We start from the raw sequence: 27168 nt of genomic DNA on the forward strand, positions 1-27168 counted from the left end.
TGGAATGGCAACCAATGGCACAGATTCAGCCCCTGACAAACCTGCCTGTGCCTCAATCATACTATCATCATCACTGCTAGAGTCTGTGGGGACACTAACATCAGGTGAACTACAGGAGGGCAATGCACCTACATCAACACCTGTGAGGGGAAGACAAGACCTGTACATTACAAGTTATACCAGACACACACAGACACACAGACAGAGACACACACAGACACACAGACAGACACATACAGAGACAGACAGAGACACACAGAGACACACAGACACACACGATACATGCAGGTGATATGGCGGATGGCATTCAGCTTAGACAATTATAGTTTCAACTTAGGCAATTATAGTGGAAATTATCATACATCCCTGAGTTGCACACAACAGCATGCATGTGATATAGCAGATGGCATGCACCTTACATAATTATAGTGATGGTTAGCATACATACCTGTATTGCTCCATTTGTGTTAGTAGCCTATGCCCCATACCTGCAACACAGTGCATGCACTTTACACCATTGCACTGCACTGCCATGGTGTGTGCAACATACACCACATGTTAACAGACCATCGCTGACCTTTGTACATCTGCCACTGATCCTTTGTGTTGGCCACCGCCCCTATGTGTGAGGACATGAACAGTAGGGTATGTCGACTGCATACTATGTTTGCCTGAGCCCTAGCTTGCATATCTCCCCCAGAGCAGTGCATGTCTGTTTAACATTATTCTGCCTACCCCTGAGCTGAGTGTAGACATTGTGCATGTGGCTGTACATACATGTTTGACATGGCTGTCCCTACTTTGCAATGGTGCCACAGACCAGCACAGGTTTACAGTACTGTGGCACCATTGCAAAGTAGGGACAGCCATGTCAAACATGCCTGCTGTGTGATGTATGACCTTGCCAATCACATGTAGTATGACATGTCTTCTGCTGTGTTTAATGACATGCATACATGTGTAACACAATGGTGTCCTTTCCAATCTACAGTACGGTAATGGTATCCCAGTGCAGGGATGTGTTATACTAAGATGGGCCTTCAGCTGATGCAGTGCTGTCTGTCCACCCTACAAATATGCAGTTACTTACTGCACATTGAGCTGATGTGCATAGCCACTGCAGGGCATCATGTGGCTTCACAATTGCTATACAGTGTGAGCTACTGACACAGTTCATAGCCATGACTATGTTCACATACAATACATATCTAATGTGGAATATGACACATGTCACCAAGGTGTATATGTGTACTTGTGTTATGGCAGATAGCATGCAATTAATATGTTCCGTGCATTATCAGGCCTGGTAAATAATAGCAATCTCACCTGACACAGGCTGCTGTCACTGCAAAATGCCAGAGGTACCTAAACAGGAGTGTCACAGCAGTAAAATCATTATCTGGTAGCTACAGGGTGCAATGTATATGTTAGCACATAAGCCAGTACAATACAGTATACTATGGAGTATGCACATCTGTGTATACATAGAGTAGCAGACCATAGTATGTGGCATATGTGCATATATGCCTTGCATATGATGTTACATTACGTATTGTACAGTAACACATGTAACTATGTCATATATGGTTGTATTTTATGTGCAGTAGTGACTTACCACGCAACTCCAGGCTCGGTGGTTGAGAGACACCCACCTCCACAATACCAGCTAAAGCTTGTGGATGGAGGTCTGCAGGTGTCCCCAGGTTGGCCAGTAGCTCCTTGGTATGTGTGAGTGGGGGCAGGGTGAGTGGCCCCCCACCTGTTGCACCTTGTTCCCTGGCATTTGCATTAGCATGCTGTTTTGCCCTTCTTATCAGGTCAGTGCAGTGTCGGCACACCTGCTGATAGGTGCGATTGTGACCGCCAACATCATTTACCCTCCTGCAGAGTTCCTCCCACAGGGCATCCTGCTGCTGTGCAACCTGTGGCACATGGTTGAAGAGCGTCATGTAGTTGTTGAGGAGGTATGGAATGAGGACCTCATCCTCCAAGCGGCTGTATGGCGGCAGTCTGCTACATGGCATATCTGGAAGACATAACGATGGAGACAGGTCACAGTAACTCACAGAGAAGTACAGCAGTACAGCTGAACATACATGTGTATCACATTTATTAAGATTAAAAATACGTCTTTGTAGATCTACATGACACTAACACCATTGACATTTATAAGTCACACACATTTGATACCTACTGGTGATGTGATGTTGTCACCATATATGTGTGTGTGTGTGTGTGTGTGTGTGTGTGTGTGTGTGTGTGTGTGTGTGTGTGTGTGTGTGTGTGTGTGTCATGTGATGACATTGCTCATACACCATGTGATGTCTTGACGTGGGCATGTCGGTTTGCCTGCAGTGGTGTCTTTACCTATCAGCACATGCCTGGAATTGTTCACATTAATGCAATCAACCTTAATGCTGTGTATATGCCACATATATAGTCATACATAGCCGTTAGGGACATGACCTGTGACCCTGCAGACTTGCAAGCATGTATGTGTTTTGCCATATACATCTACATGACACTGCACAGCTGTGTAGCATCCTGCCATGTATTGCCTGTGTTGCACGTGTGTAACACATGGGACAATAGCTAGCCTGATGGTATTTGCATGGCTGGGTATCAACTATGGCATGTATGGTCATAGTGAACTAGTAGGCTATATGCCCTGGGCCATTTATGAGCCTAGGCAGACAGGTTACCTAGCTGTAGGCAACAGACAGGTTAAGTTTTAGTGGCCAGTTCAAGCAGTGCCACAGAGCCGATACACATGGTTACTGATATATTTGGCATGCGGTCATCACACCACGTCACAGAGAGGGGTGATGTGCAGCTTCGCTGGACAAGGATGCATAGTATGGCAAGAGTATGTTAAGTTTATGGGACAGGGATCTGTCAGGCATGTTGTGATCCTTGTACTAGAAAGGTGGATGTCCATGATGTATTTGTTTATTTGGGATCAGGATGTGTTAGGTGTAGCATGTCCAACACCTCTGGGTTGGACATGGCTTTATTGAGGGTAGGCTGCATGCTACATAGTGCAGCTAGGGATTGTGAAGGGCAGTGTAGGCCATCTACACATGGACAATAACCCTTAAAGAAAATATGTGATCTATTATGGGTCACATGGGTATTGACTATGGCTGAGCAGTTATCTCTATATTCCTGGATGGCACCCTGTCATGATTAGAGGTGCCACATACTCTGTCTTTTGTGGTGACATAACTATCAAAGGGAAGTACTGTCCAGCTGCATCCCATACACACAGTTGCCATTATGTTGACCGCTGCTTAGGCGGTAGTTAATGGGTACAGGGTTTGTAACATAGGGGATGACAATGCAATACGTAGCTGTCAGATTGTGGCAATACATCACACACCACACATCTGACACACTAAGGCCCTTCTGTATGTTGAACACAACACACAATGAGTCGACTATTGCTCCTAGTTCATAGTCATTTGCATACATCAATAAGATGTGATGCCTTCTGTGTTAGTCTATGTGGTATAGATAACAAACAGGGGGTGTACCAGGAATGACCCCTGTATTACTGTGGCTGGCATTGGTTTGATGTGCGTGTATTTGTCAGGCACCTTCTGTAGTGTGGGTTCCGCCAGCAGTCCAGTTGACAACCACTCCTGTGACATAGGAATACACACCTAGTTTACTGAGTGTAGCTGGAACACAGTATGAGTGATGGTGTCCTACGACCTGGCAATGTCATGATATGCAGTATGAATCAACCCTACTGTCATCTGCATCTGTACCGAGTACATCAATTACATTGAACACGGTTCATGGCCGTACAGACCAGACTCAGCAGGGTAGTTGTGCACTGTGTCCCATTATCAATGTTGTCTCCTCCTTTGTGGGGTGTGATAAATGTTGCTGTGCACCATTCGGTGTGTACATAGCCTGATATGGAGCTATGATTGAACATGATGTGTATGTGGATAGCTGAATGTTCTTACATTTGTGTAGGATACACACTGGGATGTTGACAGGTCCCATGAAAGCTGTATGTATGGCATTAGAGAGTACAGCTTGTACCTGCATAGTAATTAGTACAGGGGCCCTGTAGAGTACATGGATATATTAATAAGTGTATCTGTTGGGGGTGGGGGAGGTGGGAGTGAGTTTAGGTTCTCTGAGACCCTATCTGGATGAATGGGTGCTATTTTTGTAGGTGCAGTACTTCCCATGCCATAGTGCTGTGCAGCACGGCAGGTCTTGTCATTGCCATTACAATTAACAACACAGCTATAGAATGCTCTGTGCTTGGCCTCATAATATGTGGCTGATTGGTTTCACAGTAGCTTTGCGTGGTTTTATATGATGTATCTGCATCTTACTGAGGCTGACCAGGGATCACCTACACTCATGTGTGTTCACTCTTGCAACAGTTACTACCTTCTGTGGTACAGTTTAAAGCATGGTACCACCAGTTTTCCTACTTGTTTGTGTTGGATTGACTCCTGGTTCTGTTTCAGTAGCACACATGTGACTGCTTAAGGTTCATTTGTGTAGGATTCAGCATTTGCACATGCATTGTCCATCTGCATGGGTGCCATGGCACTCACCACTTTGCTCTTAGGAACCATAACATTGGCATTGGAGACTATGTGTAGCATACTGTTAGCCCTGTTTGTGTGACTACTGTGATCCAGGTCAGTGGGGTCAATCGAATCCAACATGCATTGAGCGCAGGTGTTGGTACATGAGGAGTCTTCCCAGTTCATAATGGAATAGTTGAGAGTAGCCAATATTATGGTTCTGTCTCAGACCTAATCTTCCCCATTGCAGCACATTATGACAGTTGGGAAGTCCACGGCCTGGTGGGTGATCTGTCCCAAGGTGCATTTTGAATTCCACTGTGGCACAAAGGTAGTTGCTCAGCATATTGCATCTGATGTTATGCAAGTGCAATTAGCATGGGGGTGTACATATCCTTCAGGCATATGGACACATCTGTGTTCCATGTGTTCCAATAAAGGATAATGAGCAAAAGGTGAGGTATGTGTTATAACATGGTCATGCAGGAGTGCTCTCCAGAGCATTAAAACATGTCTCAGCCACTGCACAGATATGTTCTCCATGTTAGGGATTGACATATGTGTGTCCGTATAGTGTTTCTGACATGTATCATTGTGTAATGAGACCCGCAGTTTATTGCTTGGCTGTTCCTGTAACAGCAGTGGACCCTCACCTGAACTGTGCATGATGAAGGCACTATAGGGGAAGCATGAGCCCTAGGCTGTATCCATATTCCCAGGGGTGACAGGTGCTGGCCCTGTCTGGCAAAGCATCATGGTCTGTCAACCATGTTATCCCAGGATGACAGATACTGGGATACCCTGCAACATGCACCGCTACACTAGACAATTGTGAAATACAATCCTTTTGTCCCTGTACTTCAGTATCATTCTGGCCAATGGCAGAATGCTACCCAGGCCTTGGGACATACCTGCATGGGCTACAAGAACTGACAGTTCCTACATGTGTTCCCATGGAGTCCAGGCTGCTGCATCACAGGTCCTGCACAACAACACGGAATATGCCAGAGCCATGTGTATAGTTCAAAAGGTGGTCTGAGTGTATTAGTATGGCTAATCATGGCAGACAGGCAGCTGACAGTATGTATGCCCTCATATAGGTTGGTGTGTAACATAGTGCTAGAGTTTGCATTTACAAATGAGTACTGTTGGGCATGTTTTCAGTCATGTGTTCAGAGGTGTGGCACAATTATGCAAACTATGTCATACAGTTTGTGTATTTCGGTGTCTGTCTCTTCCTGCTTGGGGGGGGGGGGTAACTTGTTTGGCCAGATACTTAGATGCGTCTGTGAATGTGTGTGATTTCCGGTAGTGTGTGTGGGTGTCCTTACTGTGTTCTGGTAAGGGTATGTGTTGGTTGTGTTGATGAGCTGCATGTGTTAACCTACACCTGTCCAGTCCAGTTATGGCTGTAGACTAGGCTGCCTTCCAGTTTACCCCTGTAGCTGCATCCCAGGCAATGTGTGGGGCGTGGTGTTAGGTGAGTCTGGCAGTGTACATGGCATAGAGATTACATTCCCCCAGGATGGCCACATACACAAAGCTGACATTAGGAAACACCAGTAACTGACTAGTGGACATGCCTGTATGAGCAATCAGTACTACAAGTACCAAGTACTGTATTTAGTTTACATATTGCCTATGAAGACGTTTTAGACAGTGATGCTCACATGTAAATATTTGTGTTATGGATGTGACAACACTGGCTATAACGGAAACATTGTAGCTACCTTTAGCAGCAATCCTCCTCTGAGGAGCACATCACATCCTGTTAGTTGATTGCAGATGATGCAAGTGTCTGCAGGTCTATTTCCTTCTCTGGGTATATACTCACATATCCACCAGGACCATGAGCTCTGTTGGGCACAGACACCCACTCCCCAAACAGAGTCATGTATCAATAGGCTCTGATGCCACTATCTACATGATCAGGATATAATCAGATAGTGTGAGCCATCACCTATGATGTGGCTATTACACATGGACAGCTGTCTCCTAAATCTTACACTCCTACTGCAGATGTTACACTGGAGTTAAAGATGATATGCAACCTGTTTCATTACCAGTGCTGTGCGCTACCTTACATACAGTATGTGCAGGCGGCTGTTAGGTTGGCAATGAGATGTTGGGCTACACAAATCTGGTAGTTCAACCAGTGTGTCTGTACTCTCAATATCCACTCTATGTAGGTGTGCTCATAGCCATTTGGCCCTGCCCTGTAACAAGGGTCACTACACATTTGCATAACATGTATACATGCACAGCTGTTATTGCTTGCAAACGATAGTAGAGAGGTGGATATTACGTGTTATGTGCATGGATAGTTACCTGGCTCTTCCAATTATCTTTGCTATCATGCTGCTATCCTGTCAGATGAATACTAATGCTATGTATCCTGTCACTGAGTATTGTAATTGCCAATAGATAGAACTACTGTTTGCATAACATAACAGAACCGCTATGTAGAATAGAATACAGATCTGCCTAGAATACATTACATTACACAGTTATTGGCACAATATCCTACAATGCACACCATATTTGCTCAGTAAGCCCACTTTTAACATGTTCATCTTACTTATACACCCATACATATGTTGACTGTTACAATATATCGACATATACTATCCCCTGTTATAGCACATACTTGTTGGACCAATCCTGACACTGACAGTGGCTGGAAGCAAATTGGTGGGTTCCAAGCCCATATCATCCATTGTGGTGTATGTGGAGTGTGCCGTGTAGCCTACAGCAGTACACACATAGAATACTACAAGCATTACTACTGCTCAACAATACATCGCTGCAAGATAGCTATTTCCACTATATGCATTGATTACACTGTAATTTGTACAGTACAAATACTACATACACTGACATACTACATGTTATACATGCCATCTTAGTAATCGGAGGAGTTATTAACTAGTGTAATACTCGTTTTAGGTTCGTCTTTCAGTGTTTTGTACTGTCCTACAGGTAGATACAGATGGTTTGAATGTGTGACAAAGCAACCTATTTATAGTTACAGATCAGTAACGTGCTATCCCTATGGCCAATTGGTGTTCCTAAGTAGCTAATTACATGCACATCAGCTGCGCTACTACTGCCGTAACCAATATCATGGCTACAGTAGAGTATAATTGAGAACTCCACTTGGGCATTGTCCCTTTGCCTTACTTGTGAGGAAGACAGCGTGGAAGTTTTGTTTGGACTCTATTGCAATAGCTGTATGGAGAGGAACAGTAATATATTGTGTGTAATGCCTAGAGGAGTTGGTCTAAATGTAAGTACTGCTGTTATATTTCTGAACATTGCTACATGTGCAGGGTTTGTCTGTACCTAATACTTCTGCATATGTGTCAGTCTGGCCAGGTTGTTTGACTAGCTCAAGGCTACATAGCTATGCATATAATGTTAGGAGGTTTACAGTGTGCTTACCAGACATATTTAGTTTGGTGTTACTGTGTATCATATTGTGCTAATAATCAGTACTCGGTAAAACTTCCTTGTTTACGAACCTTTCAACCCTCTGAAACGGGATTAGTTCATACAAACCCTGTTACATCAACAGCTGTTCAATTGTATAACGGCAACTATTTCACATAGGGCCATGGTAGTGTGTCTGTGTCCAGGTATGTTAAGGTTTCAGCAGATGTACAGTAGTTGCATAATTGGTTATGGTATGACAGTATGTATTGATGTAATTATTTCGGTTGTGGTGTAGATATTGGTGGGTGTACATAGCACATGCAGGTGTGTGGGAACTCCTTTTATACAAAGTCTATATGTGTGTGGGTGTTCTTTCCCTATGTGAACACCTATCCCTTAGTGGACTAATACTATGGTAATTGCAGGCTGATTCATTAAGGCACTATTAAATGCTTCCTGTATAGCATGCAGGTACTGTTAGTCCTTGAATCCTTTTGGCAATACATCGGAATGTAATAAAGATTTGCAAAATTAAATCTGTCTGTGTAATTCTGTCATGGATATTTGCAGTCAATGCAGTTGTGTTGGTGACTGTGTCCATAGAACATATTTGTAATAGTGTATTGGCATATATGTTATGTTCATATTGTATTGGCATATATGTTATGTTCATATTGTTTGGGGGGGGTAGAATGTGTGATTGCTATGGTCCATGTTATACTCAGATATGACCAGTTTGGATGCTGTCTACAGACATGCATGTATGTATGTATATATATATATATATATATATATATATATATATATATATATATATATATATATATATGTGTGTGTGTGTGTGTGTGTATGTATATAGATATATACATTGCATACATTTATCTGTACTTGCATAGATGTGTAGATGTTTTTAACCTATCTATATGTCTACATATATATGTAGACCTGTATTTATCGACATGTCTTTATGTATCTCTCTCTCTAAAGATATATATATATATATATATATATATATATATATATATATATGAGCATACACCTTTAATTGGGTACATGGCGGGTTGTCCTATTTCAGCACATTCCTCCCTTTTGTGTTTTAACCTGTCTGCATACACAACTAGGATAGGTACATCCCAGGTAGCTTAGTGTTAGGTTACTCTGAGAATGGAGTACATGGTTGCGGGTTCTACTCCTGGAAGGTGTTATTATTTTACCTCTCAGAGTAGGCACTGGTAAGGAAAGTGTGAATAACGCACATTTACACCATTGTGAGCAGGTTTGCCTGTGGTCTGCACGACGTTAAGCAAAGGTCAAACGTGTGAAGGGCTTCTCTGTTTACCATGTTACAGTGCCGCTTACCTTCGTGCAAACACGTGGAAACCCACTTTCAACTGCTTAAGAATGCTTTAATTCACCTGCATCCAAAAGCCCTTATTCTGGCCCTCAGAATAACCTAACAGCCCTTGCAGGTCTTGAACCCAGGACAATGAACACCACAGTCACTGACCTTGCCACTAAGGCATCTGAGATATGCATGAATGTTATGGTGTTTCGAATATACATTGTACTACAGACATTCCTCACTACTGAAAACAAATGTGACAATCAGCTGGTGTACATATGTCTGATACATGTTAATGTTCATATGTTTGTGAAAGTAGGTGTTGCAATGTGAAATGACAGGGTGTATTATGAATGAGTAAGGTTCTTGCTTTGTGTCCTTTTTATATTGCCCCCATACTCCATGTATGCCCCTCCAGTTCACTTATTGAACATCCGACCCAGGCCCTCCTTGATGCATGATTGCATTACCCATCATTCCTCCCCCACCCCAATCTTCACATACACAACAAGCACCTCTTCTATGGTGAATTAGGTTAATATTAATTGTTATAATACTAGAGCTGCATGTGTTTTGTGTACACTCCAATTCCTTTGGAGTGCTTCTGTATCACGAAGTGTGTTCATAGATGCTTATATATATGGTTATTGATGCAACTGTATTATATATATATATATATATATATATATATATATATATATATATATGTGTGCAGACATCACTGACATACACATATATATATATATATATATATATATATATATATATATATATATATATTTAGTATTAGTTTGTAACAGTAATACATCTGTAGACTGGAATGTGTTGGTTCACAAACTACAGTACATTACAATGTACTGTACATATGTACACAAAGCCATTGTCCCATTTGTGATCATTACAGTGAAATGCATATGGTATAAGGTGTAGTCTCAAGACCATGAAACATGTGTACACCTCGGATGGCTTAGTGGTATGTCCTATGACTATAGTGTGCATGGTCCAGGGTTCGACACCTGCAATGCTTTACAGATGTCATTTACTGCAGAATAAGGCTCATTTAAGCAGCTGTAAGCATGCTTAAAAGTGTTTGTATGACATTATAGCAGTGGTTAAACACATTAAAAAAATGTTGTAATGTATAACCTGTGCGCACAAACATGGCCACATCCCCTAACTACTCCGGATATATACCTGTCAGTGACGTAACATCTCACTATGTGCTGACATAACATTACATTCTCTGTTGACTGTACTCTCCTGCACACATGGGTTTATATGGGTGATTCAAATGTTTGTTATACAGATAATTACTACCTATATATGCAAGCTGTGGTTAAGATATACTTTTGCACATGATAAACATCCCTGCCTTTATTGGGATTGTAACCTCGAATAAACAGATACTATGCATATGCTGTAACCATTACACTGTTGACATTACCGTTGCTTCCGCCTATATCTTATGTAGATGATTTCTATGTGTAATCTAGGCTAAGCAAAGGGCGGGAGCCCCCAAACTCACTGAGCTTCACGTACTCTTGACAAAACAACATATAAAAAATGTACTACGAGAAAGTACATTACATTCCTAACTACATTAGGCATAGCCCCTCACTGGCACACTTTAAGGGAAACCTTGTTGTGTGAATAGGTAACAGACTATACACCCCTGGGATCATGTGTCCCAAAACCATACAGCCAGGGGGTGGGGGAGCCTGTCCAGTTTGATAGCTGCAAGACCTGTATGGGGAATTGACTGGTGTTGAATTGCCACATTAACATGCCCTCTTTAGATCACTAAGTGCCCCTAGCACCCTCCACAACCCCAGACTTCAACAGTTTCCAGCAACTCAGCTTGGAATTGCTTCATTGGCTATGCTTGACAGAGGCTCAGTTACTTCATCAATGGTGTGGGGAAGGCCAACACATTATTGCTATGCTTCTAATTGCCCTTGGGCAGATAGATAGGCTATTTGTGAACCTCTAATGTGCAGGCCATCACAGCCATAATATGTGAATAAACAGCCCTTCAAATCACAATATACAGTGTGAACTCACCATGTAGTCAGGAAACAGTTGAGTACAGCAGGAACATACAGAACACTGATACTTAGTCACTCCAAAAGCCTATCTTGGAAGCTGGAAGACTTGTATAAGTTTAAGGCTTTCTATTGTTTACCACTAGGTTACCTACAGGGGAGATGAAAAACAAGCACAGATGGGGAACATGCATGCAATGATGCCATACCAGCCTATTTGTCAGCCTTACAGTTTGAAATACTAGCCAAGGCTATTGGCGCCCCCATGGTGCCTTATTTAGGAGAGTCTCAAAGGTAAATACCAGCTCTGTAAACAGCACAATAGCAGATTCAATGAGGTTTATGCTACTCAACACCAGGGATTGTGATCACAACATGCATGTACTCACAGCACTCCTCAGGATGGACAACATCAACATCTGTGCATTAACTGAAATCTGTCTTAAGGCTCCTGAGAGCACACCAGCACTACCAGACTACAACCCATACCACACATTTTAGCCACAGAACATGGACTGACAGACGTGGAGGGGCTGTATCCATATTCATCAGGGATACCTACACCTCCAGGTTAGTGGGGCAGCATGATACCTCTGTGATCATCCATGTGCAGCTAACATCAGCCACAACTGCAATGTGGAACGTGGCCTGCTATGGATCACTCTCCATGACCCAGGACCTCCACTCCACCTACCTGGTGACAGTGGAGAACATAACAGTCCTAATGCACACCCTGGCATTGGTCGATATCAGCTACCTTACCATTAACTGGGAAACGTACTCCGGTACTCACTTCCAGGACCAGCGCTTCCTGGAATGTATCACCTCATATGCCCTGTATCAGGTGGTAACCTCCCTATGGTGGGGTGGAAACTACTAGATGTGGTCATCACCAACATGGGCTACAGGTGCACTACAGTGGAGGTTAACTGGTCACTGGTTAGATCTCCAGCCAAGTGTTTCCACATCCTAGCATCTCCCCCACCCACGGATACCACAGTGTATACCTTTCCTACAGCTAAATGTACACTACTAGTGACAGGGGTGGGGGGTTTCATAGCCCCCATGCTAAGGGAAAACACTGTTCAAGATACAGACAGATTTACAAATGCAGTCTATAAGCACCTATATGGATGTATGGATCGTGCCATCGTTGGTAAACCAAGACTCACTCCTCCTAGACAAGGACACCAGTCTGGTGGACCTCTGCAATAAACAGGCTATACTACAGACATAGGACAGTGTTCCAGACACACAGCAAATACCACAAAGGGCAGACATCCGTGGCCACTATTAGTATGATATGTAGGTCCCTCATGACATCATCCAAGGCTAACATCAGCAGGAGAATACGCAAGGATTCAAAAAATAACAACAAAGCCTTCTTTGGCTATGTCAAGCATCTACGTGGTGACACAGATTTGCACTGTGCCAGTGAAATATAGCACAAAATATGCTGATCCTACTGATATCGCAAACATCCTTGCAGATACATTCGGTGCATACTTCACCCACTAAAGAACCCACAACACTACCCGAAAGGTACAGTATTCCAACCATCAGACACACACAGGTGGAAATGGCCTTCTCTAACAGTAGAACACAGTGTCAATGGAGGCAGATGTTGACCCAGACTGCATCTTGCAAACTGTACAAGACAACCTGCCCCCCACCTAATTAAGCATTCCTACCTCAGCCTCTCCACAGGCTACATGCCCATACAATGGCGCGTGGCAATGGTTATTCCACTCCATCACGGAGAAATCACAACTGCCCATGGTAACTACCACCCCATAAGCCTGACTAGCCTGGTCTGCAATGGTATGGTTCGCATCCTCATGGCACTCATTAACAATGACATTGGTAACCTTCGGACACGTGACCCAACCCAGGTCAGCTTGGTTGAGTGCAGTTCATGCCTACTGAACCTGTTTGACATCTTACATACAGTTACCAAGATGTTAGATGACAGGGGAGGTGGGTCACACATACTACCTGGACCTCACCAAGGCTTTTGACACCATGCCTCACTCAGGTGTTATTGAGAAACACACCAGCCTGTACATTCACCCATACATCACAGGTTGGGTTGCCAATGGGCTTACATACAGAACCCACATGGTACAACTAGCAGTCTCCAGGTCCAACTCTTGAACAGTCACGACTGGTATCCCATAGGACTCCATCCTGGGAGCCGTACTATTTGGCATATATGTCTCAGATGTACAGGCAAACACAGGTGAATGACGGCAGACCATGTTTGGCAATGACTGCAAACTGGGAGCCACGATTGATAGTCCAGCTAACATGGGCATCGATCAGGGGGCCTCACAGAGAACAACACAGGGTGCCAATGACATGGCCTCCAGCCAAGTGCCACTAACTGCATGGTCATTCCATTGTGGAATTGGCACCCACATATTAACACATGTGCAGCAGCCACTTTAATACAGATGAGGTAATGGGGTATCTGGGGACTAAGGTAGATAGTGATCCCCCTGTGACAATCATATCTCCACAGTATTTGGGACATCATTCTATGCAAGCCATCTGACTACTAAAGGATTCCCATCTAGACATACTGGGGTTATAGTGCCCCTTTACTCATCATTCATCAGTCCCATCACAGGGTATAATAACCCATGTGGGATGTACCTCAGAGGACACATCCAACAGCTGGGGGGTCCACAAATGTACCTCACCAAGGGGAATACTGGCCTCCAACACATGGCCTATGCAGCCAGACTGAATAAACCCCTACTTTACTCAGTGGCATCTCGTTTACCCAGAGATGATCTCCACTGACCAACACAGCCATGTCAAACTCAGGCTTGATGGATATGCTCCACCTATGGGAATCCATGTCACAGTGAGCCACACACTGTAGTGAGCTGACCTTGCCACAACAATAACCGGAAGATGCTGGAGGGACAGCTTCCTGTCACAGACACTCCCCATACTTTGGAACAACATCCCTAACTACATTATACAGAGCCCCTCACTAACATTCTGCAAGGGAAACCTTGAAGAGTGGATGGGGAACAGTAGATGCACCCCAGGGATCCTGCCATTGGCTCTGCTCCACAGAAGGATGGCTGACACATTTTGGCTGGCCTTATGAATGGCCTCTGGCAGTTGGCCAAATACCTACCTATGAATCTATACATACAGTGTCTGCATATGCTGATAACTTAATTTTCTGTTCAGGTGTTGACTTACCTTGTACCAGTGGCTGTTGTGTGTGCAAATAGTTGAGGGCTGTTTATGTTGGATGCACACAGTAGACTGCCTATACATGACAATTTACAGGTAGTCTTGTGTCTGTGCCATCCATTTTACTGGGTGTGCAGGTGGAGAAAGGTGTCAGTCCCTAGGTGCCTACACTGTCAGTGTGTGTGCTATATGTTCCTTCTTTGCCAAGGCATGGGCATCCTGGGCACACCTCCATCTGCCTACTGGGGCTGGCTCAGGGTGTTCATGGTCTGAGTACCTCTGTGCCTGTGGGGCCCTTGGCAATGGTGGTGGGCTGTGAGGGCCTTTTCCATTCTGTCCCTGCTGCAGCTGTTTCCGCAGGACCATATTGTGTAGCATGGCACACAATATGAACATGTGGGCACACATGCCTGGAGAGTAGTGCAAGGCTCCACCAGATATTCCAAGCAACGGAACCGTGATTTCTGCATTCCAAACACATGCTCTATGATGATTCTGGTTTGTGCATGTGCCTCATTATGGCATTCCTGCATGGGAGTATGTGCATTTCTGATGGGAGTCATCACCCACGGTTCAAGTGCATAGCCAGCATCCCCCACCAGGTGGCCATTTGGGATGTCCCCCCTAGCAAATAACCAATACAGCTGTGAGGCATGCCAGATGTGGGAGTCGTGATAGCTTCCAGGGCTGCCAGCACACACATCCATGATAATGCCCTGGGCATTGCACACGATCTGGCAGTTGATGGAGGGGTATCCCTTTCAGTTTATGTAGCGCCTTCCTTGCTCACCGGGAGGTGACTTGATGTGTATGTGCGTGCAGTCTATTGCACCCAGTACCTCCGGGTATTCTGCCACACGGTGGAAGAGACGCATATTGCTGTCCAACTCCTCCTACATTCGGGGGAAGTATATGTGCTCATTGGCATGTGGTAACATGGCATCCAGGAACTGGTGTAGTACCCTGAATGCTGATGCCTGTGAGATACCCATGATATCCCCAGTTGGTCTTTGAAAGGTACCTGTAGCTAGTATTCCCAGGCTCACACAGACCTTCGTATCCACTGGGATGGGCTCCCCTCTGTTTGCTCTGGCTCTGAGGCGTGGCCGGCACAGCTCCACAAGTTGCTGTAGGGTGTCCCTGTCCACCCTGTAATGCTCTACTATCTCCAGATCATGTAGACCCTGGTAGGTTAGCCTGGGTCTGAACACTCCTTCTCTGGTGCCTGCAGTGGTCATGTGCATCATCCTCCACACCACCTTTAGTCTCCAACACATGCTGGTGGATCAAAGCTATGGCAGCCCCTAACATGTACATAATAAAAGTTCCCCGTCTGTATACACCACTGGTGCAGAGTGTATGGGAATACACAAATGTGTGTGAGGTGCTTTCACACTTTATAGTATTGTGCTATGGATGCTGCTGATGTAAGTGGGTGTGTATGATTATTCCAGCTGCTGTGTGTCTTAATTATGGGTTTTGCAATGAGTATTGCAAATGTGGGGCCTTTACTGTGGAGATCTACTTGCCTGCCTTGATTAATCTGTTGCCCTTTAATTCACTTTTAGACCTGGATCCCCTCCCATTATCAGGCATGCACCCACCTGCCGTCTTTCTTGTTTTGTGCTTTCCCTTCCCAGTAATGGCAAAATGTGCCTTGTTGCTGATATACTGCATATCGCCTTTGTTCTGCTTTGACACTTTGCTGTTTTCTTTGCAGTGCAGCCCCTCCCCTTTCCTGTTCTGCAGGTAGCTGCTTGCAGCCTTGTTAGCTGTTGTCCATAGCCCACTGTAGGCTTCTAGGTGTTATTTAGTCATTTGTACTCCAATTTCACTGCTGCAGCATTTCCTTATTTCTTTCCTATATCCTTCCTGTTTCAGCTGCAGTGCGCAACGCGCATACCCATTTACCAGGTTTACGCGCATTTTCATCTCCATTCACATGCATACTCAGTTACCTTGTGTACTTTCAGCTAAGCATAGCTATGGGCGATTCGACACACCCCTATCCTGCAGCTTTGCCTAGCTAGGGGCAGATCGGTTTAGCAATGCTCCAAAGTGCTTACAGCAATGGCAACACACCCCTCTCTTGGTGTCATCTTTATCTCAAGGGCTCACCTCGGTGTTATAATGCTATGCTGTGAGGTGCATCTTTACACCAGCGGGGAGTCTGCGATTCACTATTACTCCTCTCATTTGCATGGAATTGCCTACTAATTCCTAGCTACTGTGCATAACACTGTCACTGCCCCTTAGCAACCCTTGCGCCATGAGTATGGTGTAGCATGTCTGCCATTGACTATTATGGGGAAATCATGATATGTGTTTCATTGTGGTTTTATTCTATATTTTTATATATTCCTTGCTGTCCCATTTGCGCACCGCTGCCCTGCGCTTCCACGTTGCAGTAGTGCGACTATATATATTAAATGTTAATTTTATATTTTGTCCATTTTTTTATGCCAATGACTATATATTTAGCCATTGGCATATATTAACATTATAATACATGTGTTTGGTCGGCTGTAATGGCTCCAATTTTATGTTTGTAAAAATGTAAACCATTTTCTATGGTTTACATTTCTGCGTGCTTACACTATGCCTACACCACTTCCTGAATTGCTACATACCTTCATTTGCATGCTACACTGCTGCACATGGGGTTATTAGCATACATGGCTCAGGAGTTGTGCGGGTGTAGCGTACACAGGTACTGCATGTGGAAACAGCTCATACCTGAATCGCTCGGTGGCCATATTTGGTGTTAGAGCGCCTCCGCTACGCCTGCACCTGGCGCAAGCTTCATGAATCCTGGGGACAATAGTGAAGTATATCTCACTTTATTGTGACACATGATGGCCTGACATTGTGATTTAGACAGTTACTGCATTAGTTACCTAAACTCACTTGTCAGAGGGACAGAGCTAACTGAAAGCCACATATGATAAAAAAACACAGAGAAAATATCACTGAATACATGAATTAATTGTGTAAAGACATATCTTTAAAGACATTTTCCTTTAAGCTTAGATTAAAGGTAATTAGATGCTTTAATTCTGAAGAGTGTGCCTTATATGCTAATTACAGGGAGAAGAACCCCTTGGAGCAATTCACCTGCGAAGCTGTGTAGTAACTGCAGTAGATGATGTGCCTGAAGGTAAGAACTTTATCTAAAACAATGAAGTTTACATAAAACCCACAAAAAACTAAATATAAAATGATGTATTTTCTTTTTATTTATTTGTTATTCCTAACTTTAACTTCTGGTAATTAAAACTGTATTTCTGCAACTTCAAGAAGACCACTGTATTTCTCTTCTGAGGCCTCCCCCATTTCTTACATACACTTGTATTTTGTAGCTCCTGTGCTTTGAAAGCATATGTGCCTCCCACTGGCATACAACAATATCATTCTGTGGCTCTGCTGAGAGGTGCACCTAGCTCCAGGCACCCAATTTCTTTAGTTTTGCCCTCACAATTTGTATCTCATTCCTAACACGTTGTAGGAATTTTCTTGTGTTGGATTTTTAAAAATATAAATCTTCTGTTTCTGCAGTCATTGGATTGTCAACCAGCACCAACATCTGCCTTCTTTACAGCCTGAGGGAACAGTACAATGTGAAAGTGTGTAACCTTTTATAGACTAATAGAGGGGGGATTGAAAATTTCCAGAACTACTTGACCTTTCATTGGATGGCAGCTTTGGAAAATAGCAAGTTCAGAAATCAGTAGAAGAATCCCTCATGTCATTCCAGATATGAACCATTACAGTGGAATATGGTAAAGGAGAATGTGGCCAAGCAAAGGCCAAAGAATCTTCTATCAAAGTCTGTCGGAAAGAAGGTTTTCTCCACTTTTAACTTATGAGTTATCCAACAGTCATCAAGGGATAAAACTTGCATCAGTCAAAAGTTTGTCAGTGTCTAAGATATCAGGAGAGGTAATCAGTTAGCATCCTGAAGTTTAGAAACTGCCACTAGTACACTGAAACATATGACAGGCAGTTTGTCCATGTGGAGGGAGGTCTTTGATCCCTTAGTACTTAGTCCAGGGACCAGGAAGCTGCGTCTTTCCTAGCTTTCCTAAGGTTTTAGCTCACTGACAAGAGTTGAGTGAATGCTTACTGCTCTCCTTCTCTAGATGAGCCCATTATAGTGCTGTTTGCTACCCAGTGAAATTTGGCTACATGGGCATGGGAACATACTCTCGGGGAACTCAATGTGATGTCAATGAACGGTCCTCCACAGGCCTGTCTTAGGCAAGTAACATTGCGAGGCCATTCATAAATAGGAACTGTTTCTTGTGTGCTCTTTCTTCTGAGATGGTTCTCTTAGCCAGTCTCCAGTGTACGTAGTATGTGACAGCATCTCTTTAATAGACCAGAGCTCTAGAGAGGGAAAGTGCATGCTGTGTGTTATCTTTTTTAGTTTGCCAGTTACAGTAAAGTCTTCATAGAGGCTGGTAATATGTCAGCAGTGTCTGTCATTTGTGTGAATCTTGATGAGCATTATAAGTGTTACATGGTGCCATATGTGAAGACTTTTATTCATTTTCAAGTTGAGCAGTTGAAGTACAGACATATAATCTGCATTTTATAATTCATTCTTTTTAGAACATACTCACACTACATTTTGCTTTTCACTTACAAAACTGATGAAAACTTGCCAACATTTTTTTTTTTTTTGTGGAAAGATGATCCAGCTACGGCTGTCAAGAATTCTGTCAGAATTATCTCACTGCAAGACAATTGCATCAGTAAACCTGAAGCTAGGGACCAAAAAAATAGTTCTGCTTCTCACTTCAAGCAAAGTGGCTAAGAAGCCAGGAAAGCTAGTTTGATATGATTGTGCATATTGCTAGAAAATCAGCCTTTAAGGTATGAAGCAGTTGTACTGCGAAAGCACTCATGTATTAAAGGATTTTGTTTTTATTTTAAATTGTTAGCATTGTCATTCATGTCTATATCATGTTGACTGAGTCTTATGTGTGTTTTACCTTTTGTTGTTGTATGGGCTGAGTTATTTATCATCTGTGCTGCTGTTTTTGCTTATTATTTTGTATCAAAAAGAGAAGAAAGACAAAATAGTAGAAAAAGGGAGAAGGTCAGGGGTTATTGTATCCCTAGGAAAAAACTGGCAGTAACTTACTATGTATTCTTTACATGAACAATGGCTTAATGGAAACTAGATGTTTACATTGCAGAGCTAAAGAACTATACTAAAGATTGTGAATTTGAAGAGGTGTTTGATTCATTTATAACAGAAATAATAGCTTATGCTAAAGGAAATTATCAAGGCTTTAAGTGAAACAGTCCTGACAGTATTAAAAACCATTAAGAGTTCATGAAATCATAAGCAGACAAATAAAATAATTAACTGAGGAAATAGATGCGCAATATAAACATGTTAGTCAAGTAAAATAGCAAAAATAAGGCAAAAAGAAACTATGTTATAGTAATCATTGTAATGGTAAAGAGAAATATGAAGAATATAGGAAGTATAACGTAACTGAAATTCAATCCTCGTGTAACAGGTGTGGAATTGAGCATGAGAAGAACATGTATCAAGTGCTAAGTAAGGTTTATAGAAGATGTGGTATAAAGAATCATTTTGCAAAGATATGTAAAAGATAGGCATATTAAAAAATGTGCAAGTTAGTGAGCCAAAATAAGAAATGAGGTTTTGTAGGAAGAGAGTTGATGCTGTGACATCAAAAAGTCTCTGTGTTGCATGGTAATAAGACTGTTATTCAGGCTGATAAGAAGAGCTCAGATTTAATAAGCAAATCTTCTAATTTAAGTTAGATATAAGGGCTGAGTGTAATATTATATCTAAAGCTATTAAGAACACTGACGGCAAGCAGATGGAAATGAGAGCCTTGTGTACATTAATAATATATTCAGGACATCAAGTAAAGTTCTTGAGTCAAAAGGTCAAAATATTGGCATGAATTTACAGTGTACAAGCACAGAATATATCTGTCCCAGAAAAGTTGCACAATAGCGACATATTGAATACTATATAGAGCCATAGCAGTAATATCCTGCATGATTATTTTATTTACTTAAATGTTTGAGAAGCTTGACAGGAGAATGTGATATCCAAATAAGTACATATGTTGTGCAGTTATTGCATGCTCTAAAGAAAGTAGCAGTAGTTTTCATGAGTAGAACTGAGCATAGATATAATTAAAAAGGAGAGCCACAGAATGACAGAGTAGTGTGATCAGTGCTGTAAAATGAGATAATGTTCACATTTGTATTGATCTGCAAGATTTGAATATAGCGACTAATAGAGAACTTTGAACATTTCTTGCAGTGGAGAAAGTGATCTCCACTGTGACAAATGGAAAGCTCTTTCTAGTACTAGATGCAGACCAGAGATTCTGATAATGTTGCGTATCAGGCTGTGAGCATTTTATATGTCATTAGGAAAGTATACATTCTCGAAACTTACATTTCATATTTTATCATCAATAAAATAGTCCAAAGAGCTGTTGCACGAGTAGATAAAGTTTTGGAAGGTGCTATTAGACGTAAATAATGTTCTATTAATGTGGAGTCAGACCCATCAAGAATATGCAAGAAAATATTAACAGCTGCTGACCAGATTGATATAGCATAATTTTAAATTTAATAACCTCAAGTTTAAAATTAGAGCTACAAATGTGAAATATAATAGTTATATTGAAAGGCTGGAAGGATTAAAGCCAGATAAATAAAACATCAAAACTGTAGTATGAGTGCCAAAACAGGACAGACAGGCATTAATGAAATTTCTGGGAGTGATGCATTGCCCGAGGTAACCATAGCTATAAAAAAGCTGTTGGAATTTGATGAAACTTGGGAATGAAGTTTTTAACAGGGAGAGTACTGAAATGTTAAGAGAAGCACATACTTTGAAAACAATAGTACCTACTACCTACTTTTAAATATTTTGATGTAAACAAACCAGTTGTGTTGTAGGTTTCATGAAGTGAGAATAGCAAAAAGACTGATTTTTCAAGCAAGTTGACCAGTTAGCTAAAGAACATTTAAAGATGCACAAAAGCGATGTGTTGCGATATAAAATGAGTTGTCAGCAATAGTGGATGTTTCAGAGAAATTCCATCAATTTAATTATGCTAGAAAATTACAACTAATAGGAAAACAAACCTTTATGAAGCATATTCTACTAATAAGATAACATAAACCCGTGCAAAGCATATTCATGTAGTCTTTATACAATGCATCTCTGAGACAATAGGCACTTATTACTTAATCTGTATGACTATATAGTAAAGTACAGACAAATTACAAACTGTTATAGGCCCACCAGGTCATTAGCCTAGTAACAATCTATGAAACATGAATCTATGAATCTATATATCACAGCTATATGAAGAAAGACTTATCTACCAGTGGAGAATGAACATTTTCCAGAAGGGGCATAGCTTTTGTTCCCAACTTACAGTTGAGGGGTGTAGCTTATCAGGAGATGACACCAAAGGCAAGAATAGCTAGCTATACCTCTATATTCTAGAAGAAAAAATAGAGATTATTTGAGTAATACTACAGTTTTCTCTTCAGAAGAAAATACATAAGAATTTCTGAGATAAATTAACTCTGACTTAGAAATGCAAATACTTGAAGAGTTACAGTGAGAGGTTACCTAAAATAAAAATCATTAGTCAGGAAAACAAACTCCAGTCATATAATTCAAGGAGGAAATAAGCTGCATCTTAGGTTTAAATTTCAAAGAAAACAACTTTTGTACATAAACAGCTAAGAAAGCAAATATTTGCAGCATATATTTGACATAACTGTCTGTTAACAGTGTAGCTAGGTCCAAAGCTCTCAAATGTCCCAATCTGGCCAGGATGTTCTGTTTAAAATGCAGGTTAGTGTATGTGCTGCTCCTTCTTCCTTATTTACATACTCTTAGTCCAGCAACTCCCACAATCTGAGATTGATCAGAGTAGAGAGAGAGAGAGAGAGTGGCAGCCTGCCTAACCTCACATGTCAGTGGAATTTTTGTTGTTGCTGTTGTTATTTTATTTTAGAGTTGGGATTCAGACCCACCTCCACTTTCTAAGTCAGCTGTTTAGTAGTTTTGTCATAGTGAGCCAGTCTTCTCCCCATTAGAAATTACTCCAATCCAGCTCACTCCTAAGTTAAAGTGTAAGTATTCCCTTGTATTGTAGAAGTAGTTGTACTACCAGGCAGGCATGAACTGGTACAAGCAGCCAAGACACAAAAGGAATACTATGGTTATCACTTATAAATATGGCAGTTGTGGAAGTTTGTGAGGGGTAGAAAAGAGCATTGTGTTTGTCTTTTTATAGTTAATGAATGAGTAAATTGTTATTATCTAAACAGTTGCAAGGTTAGAAAAAGACTATCACAGTTTTTCTAGACAAGAAGGAGACTTTTGTAATTCAAGAAGTAGTGTCTGTTTATAATGTGGCATTCAAGTACAGAATTTCTTATGTGTGGTCATCGATAAAAAAATTAGAAAAGCAAGGACCCTAAAATTGATCCATGAGGGATACTACTACTGAAATTGCCAACTGAAGAATCTTAGTTATTAGAGAGGACTTGCAAAGTTCTATTTTCAGGGTAGCATAGGAACCATTTTGTTGTTTATTTCCAAAAATATTTTTTATAATTGGACAATGAGCAGTATGTGGTTACGTTTCAAACACCCTAGTGGTCATATCAACAAATGTGGCAGCTGTAATAAAGCCATTGTTAATATTACTGTAAATTGCATCTATAGTGGAGAGAAGGGCTAAAGTGGTACTAAGTGCATTTCTGAAACCATATTGCTTGTCTGAAAGAAGGCCATACTTACTGATGTGCTTAAGCAGTTGTTTGTAAATAATTTTCTTGAATATTTTGGCTAGAGAGCAGAGATTTGATACTGACCTATAATCTTTTTGCACCTTTGGAAGTGGAATAATGATGGTATGCTTTAGCATTAGGGGGTACAATTCCAGAGGTAAGTAAAAGACTGAAGATAAAGGTAAGAGTTTTGGCTATTTTATTAACTGCTGTCCTAAGGAAGATAGGGTACAAGGTATAGATGTGTGTAGAGGAGAGTTTCAAGTTCTTTAATAAGTTGTTACTTTCTTTAACAGAAATCTTGCTTGCTTCTGACCCTGTTGCAGCCCCTTAATGACTGAGAAATAGTGTGCAAGCCATTTTCTTTATTGTGGAATTAATTATCTTTTTCCTCCCGTCCTGATAATTCCTTGCTGCATTACTTACTGTCTTCTAAACTAGAAAGTGACCTAAGGACTGGTGTGCAGTGACCAAAGGACTGGTACAAACTCCTCTGAAATCATATCTTGCTTTATCATGGAATTAGGGGTGGCATGCAGTGACCTAAAAACTGGTACAAATTTCTCTGAAAGCACATCTTGCTTTAATCATGGAATTGATGATCTTTCTCCTCCCATCATGATTATGCCTTGATGCATTATTGCCTTCTAAACTAGAAAGTGACCTAAGGACTGGCATACAGTGACCTAAGGACAGGTACAAACTCCTCTGAAAGCACATTGTGTGTCTCCTACTGTTCAGCCTTCTGTGTATATTTGTGTATATTTAAGTTTGTCATCCTGTTTCTTAATTAGGCTGTGGCTAGCACTGTCTTCTCGGCTGCCTCACCCCCCCTTTACTGTTATATCGCCTAACTTGCTGTTTAGAATTTTCATACCTTCTTGCTGCATCTCCCCTGCACTCAAACCATTTTAGACCCAGTGCTTTGAATTTTAGGGCAATACTTTGTCTTTATACTATTCATTCTCAAGATCTCTCTTAATTTCTGTACTTCTATTATAATCTCCCCTTGGCTATCTCCTCTAACTTTAGTTGCACTTACCTTGGAAAGCCTAGGCTTTTTGGATTCACTGATTGTTTTTCTTTCTTAGTGATCCTCTGCTCATGGCTCTGCCTGCTCCATTCAACCTTGCTATGCTTGCACTCCCCTACACTCCCCTACCCCCTTTCCCAGCCACCCCTGAATACTCTGAATTTATAGCTAATTGTTTCCCCTCCTACCTTTACCATGCCCCTTCCTCCCATCCTCATCCAATTACACTCTCTATTTTTCCCCATCCCATTCCTTAGTCTCCAGTCATTTTTACACTTCCAATATTACATTTCCTCTTCACTCCTCCCACTTAAATCATCATATCACTTTCTACCTTTTCCCTGTACTTCAATCTACACCTCATATACACTTCCTATCTTTTCTAAACTTTCCACTCAACACCATCATACTCCACCTTCAGCTACTCACCCCTTTAGCCAAATTGCATCTCTCTCTTTCTACCTTCTCTTCTACCTCAAACCATCTACTTTTTTTGACTAACTTACTAGTTGTGTATGGGGACCTCCTATTGACACTCTTACTTTCCAGCTATATCCACTTTCATTCCTCTTCCATAAACTATCATAGTACCCAATCTCCTTACTTTATCTTACATATTCTCATAATCTCTTCACCTTTTCCACCTATCAAGCCCTTCCCTTGTGCTCACAACTGTCTTTCTTTCATTTATCTGAAATATTTTCAAACGTTTTTCTCTCTCAATATGTTTGTTTCTCTCTTCTACATACCTCTTCTTTTTCTCCTGTCTTCATATCACACACAGATTAATCCTACACCTTCCACCTACCTCTACTGACTACTCTTTTCATACTCAAACTCATCATTCTTTTACCATATCTACCTTACTTTACCTTACATCTAACTCTGTTCTCCACAAGATTAAAATATCCCCTCACATTACTTTTCATATTAGCACCAATAATAAACATCACTTCTATAACTTCTAACCCATCAAGTCTGCACCACCTCTTTTTTACTTTACTACTTTTTGATGATGTACACTCCAACCGTGGGCATCTGGTAACTCCTCTACTACCAGTCTAAGCACACTACCTGTGCCACATCATCCTAAATCCCCATTTATCACTTACTCACTCAATATAATCAGTGTATAAATAAAATAAGTGAATTCTATGCTTGGATGGCCCAATACTCTCCTGACATAATAACAATTACTGAAACTTGGCTCAAACCACACATTTCTGACAAAGAATTTCTCCCCACAGGATACAACATACTTCATCTAGTCCGACCAAACAAAAAGGTGGTGGTGTAACCATAATTTACTTTGATCATTTAAACCTGTCAACTGTATTAACCCCCCACCCCCATGTTTCACCCAGCAGAACTCCTAACTGCTAACATTAAACTTAATTACTGTAAAACTCTAACAGCTGCGTTATATATAACCCCTGGTGGCAATATTCCCATACTTGAACAAATCCTCTCCTGGTTTCCCAAAATATACCCAATGAAGCCACTCTACTAGGAGATGTCAATGCCAGTTAGTTAACTCTTGCTTCCAGTACATCCATTTCTTCTTTAAATTTACATGGCTTTATTCAACTAATCTCTACTCCCACTCACTTTAACAAACATACCAACTCCAGTTATATCATAGACTGGATACTAGTATCCAAACCTGACCTATATCACCATCGTAAAACTTTATCTGATGCCATTAGTGACCATTCACCTACTAGTGTTCAAAGATTTCACCTTCACTATCAAAGGCCACATAAATACAAAGATTGCTGCAACCTCTCTAACTTCCATCCTGATATATTCAATAACTTGTTCACCTCTATAAACTGGTCCTTCCTATTTTACCTTCCCTTAGATGAAGCAGTCCAAAAATTTAATTAAATATTTCTTAATGTACTCTATTCGCTTGCCCCCTTCAGAACAATAAGTGTGAAATCTCTATGCTCGCACTGGCTTTCTCAATCAACATGCTCTCTTTTGCATAAAAGAGATAATGCCTGGAAGCTCTGGACTAAGACTAAATCTCCCTCCCATCTACAAACCTATAAAGAACTTCGTAAACCTCTCTAAAAAACAAGTCAACATTAAAAAAAAAAACTTTTACCTTAAACCTCAGACTACACGTCTCCGCAATCCCCATATTTTTTGGAACACTAACAATCATATCCTAAACCCAGGCAAACCCACAACCCCTAACCCATGTCCTAATACCCCCCCCCCCGAAATAGCTACCTTATTTAACTCTTACTTTATTAACACTATCAGTAAACTAACATCAACCTCAAACTCCTCTAACCCCACTGACTCCCTAACCCCCCCAAACATGATGCCTTCTCTCTGAAACTTGTCCCCTCCAGCTACATAAAATGTCTACTCTGTAAGCTTAAGCCATACTCAGCTTCTGTTGACAACCTACCTCCATTCTTCCTCAAGCTAGCAACAAACTCCATAGCATATCCCATTTCCATCCTCATTAACCACTGTCTATCTGAATCTACTGCTCCTTCAGTCTGAAAACAGTTCTTTACTATACCTATCCATGAAGGCAGCAACTCCACTAAACTGTCTAACAATCATCCTATTGCCATATTGTCCCCCCTCTTGAAAAATGTGTACATAAGCAAATCTTGGACTATCTAATCTCTGAAAATCAACTTACCCCACTGAACATGGCTTTTGTCCTCACCACAGTACAACTATGGCCTTATCTTTTTTCCCACTTTA

The 27168-nt window shown here is 41.5% G+C and overlaps 1 protein-coding gene across 1 annotated transcript in view; it reads left to right on the plus strand.

Annotated features, from left to right (window-relative positions):
- The window catches only part of PLEK (pleckstrin), a 743287-nt gene that overhangs the window by 635789 nt on the left and 80330 nt on the right, over positions 1 to 27168 (plus strand). Inside the window, exon 8 of the mRNA XM_044055991.1 lies at positions 17673 to 17742. Coding sequence (XP_043911926.1) covers positions 17673 to 17742 — 70 coding nt within the window. The remainder of the gene's footprint in view (positions 1 to 17672; positions 17743 to 27168) is intronic.

This window comes from Protopterus annectens, chromosome 1.part2 (assembly GCF_019279795.1).
Source record: "Protopterus annectens isolate FY-2018-M chromosome 1.part2, PAN1.0, whole genome shotgun sequence".
NCBI classification, from domain to species: Eukaryota; Metazoa; Chordata; order Ceratodontiformes; family Protopteridae; genus Protopterus; species Protopterus annectens.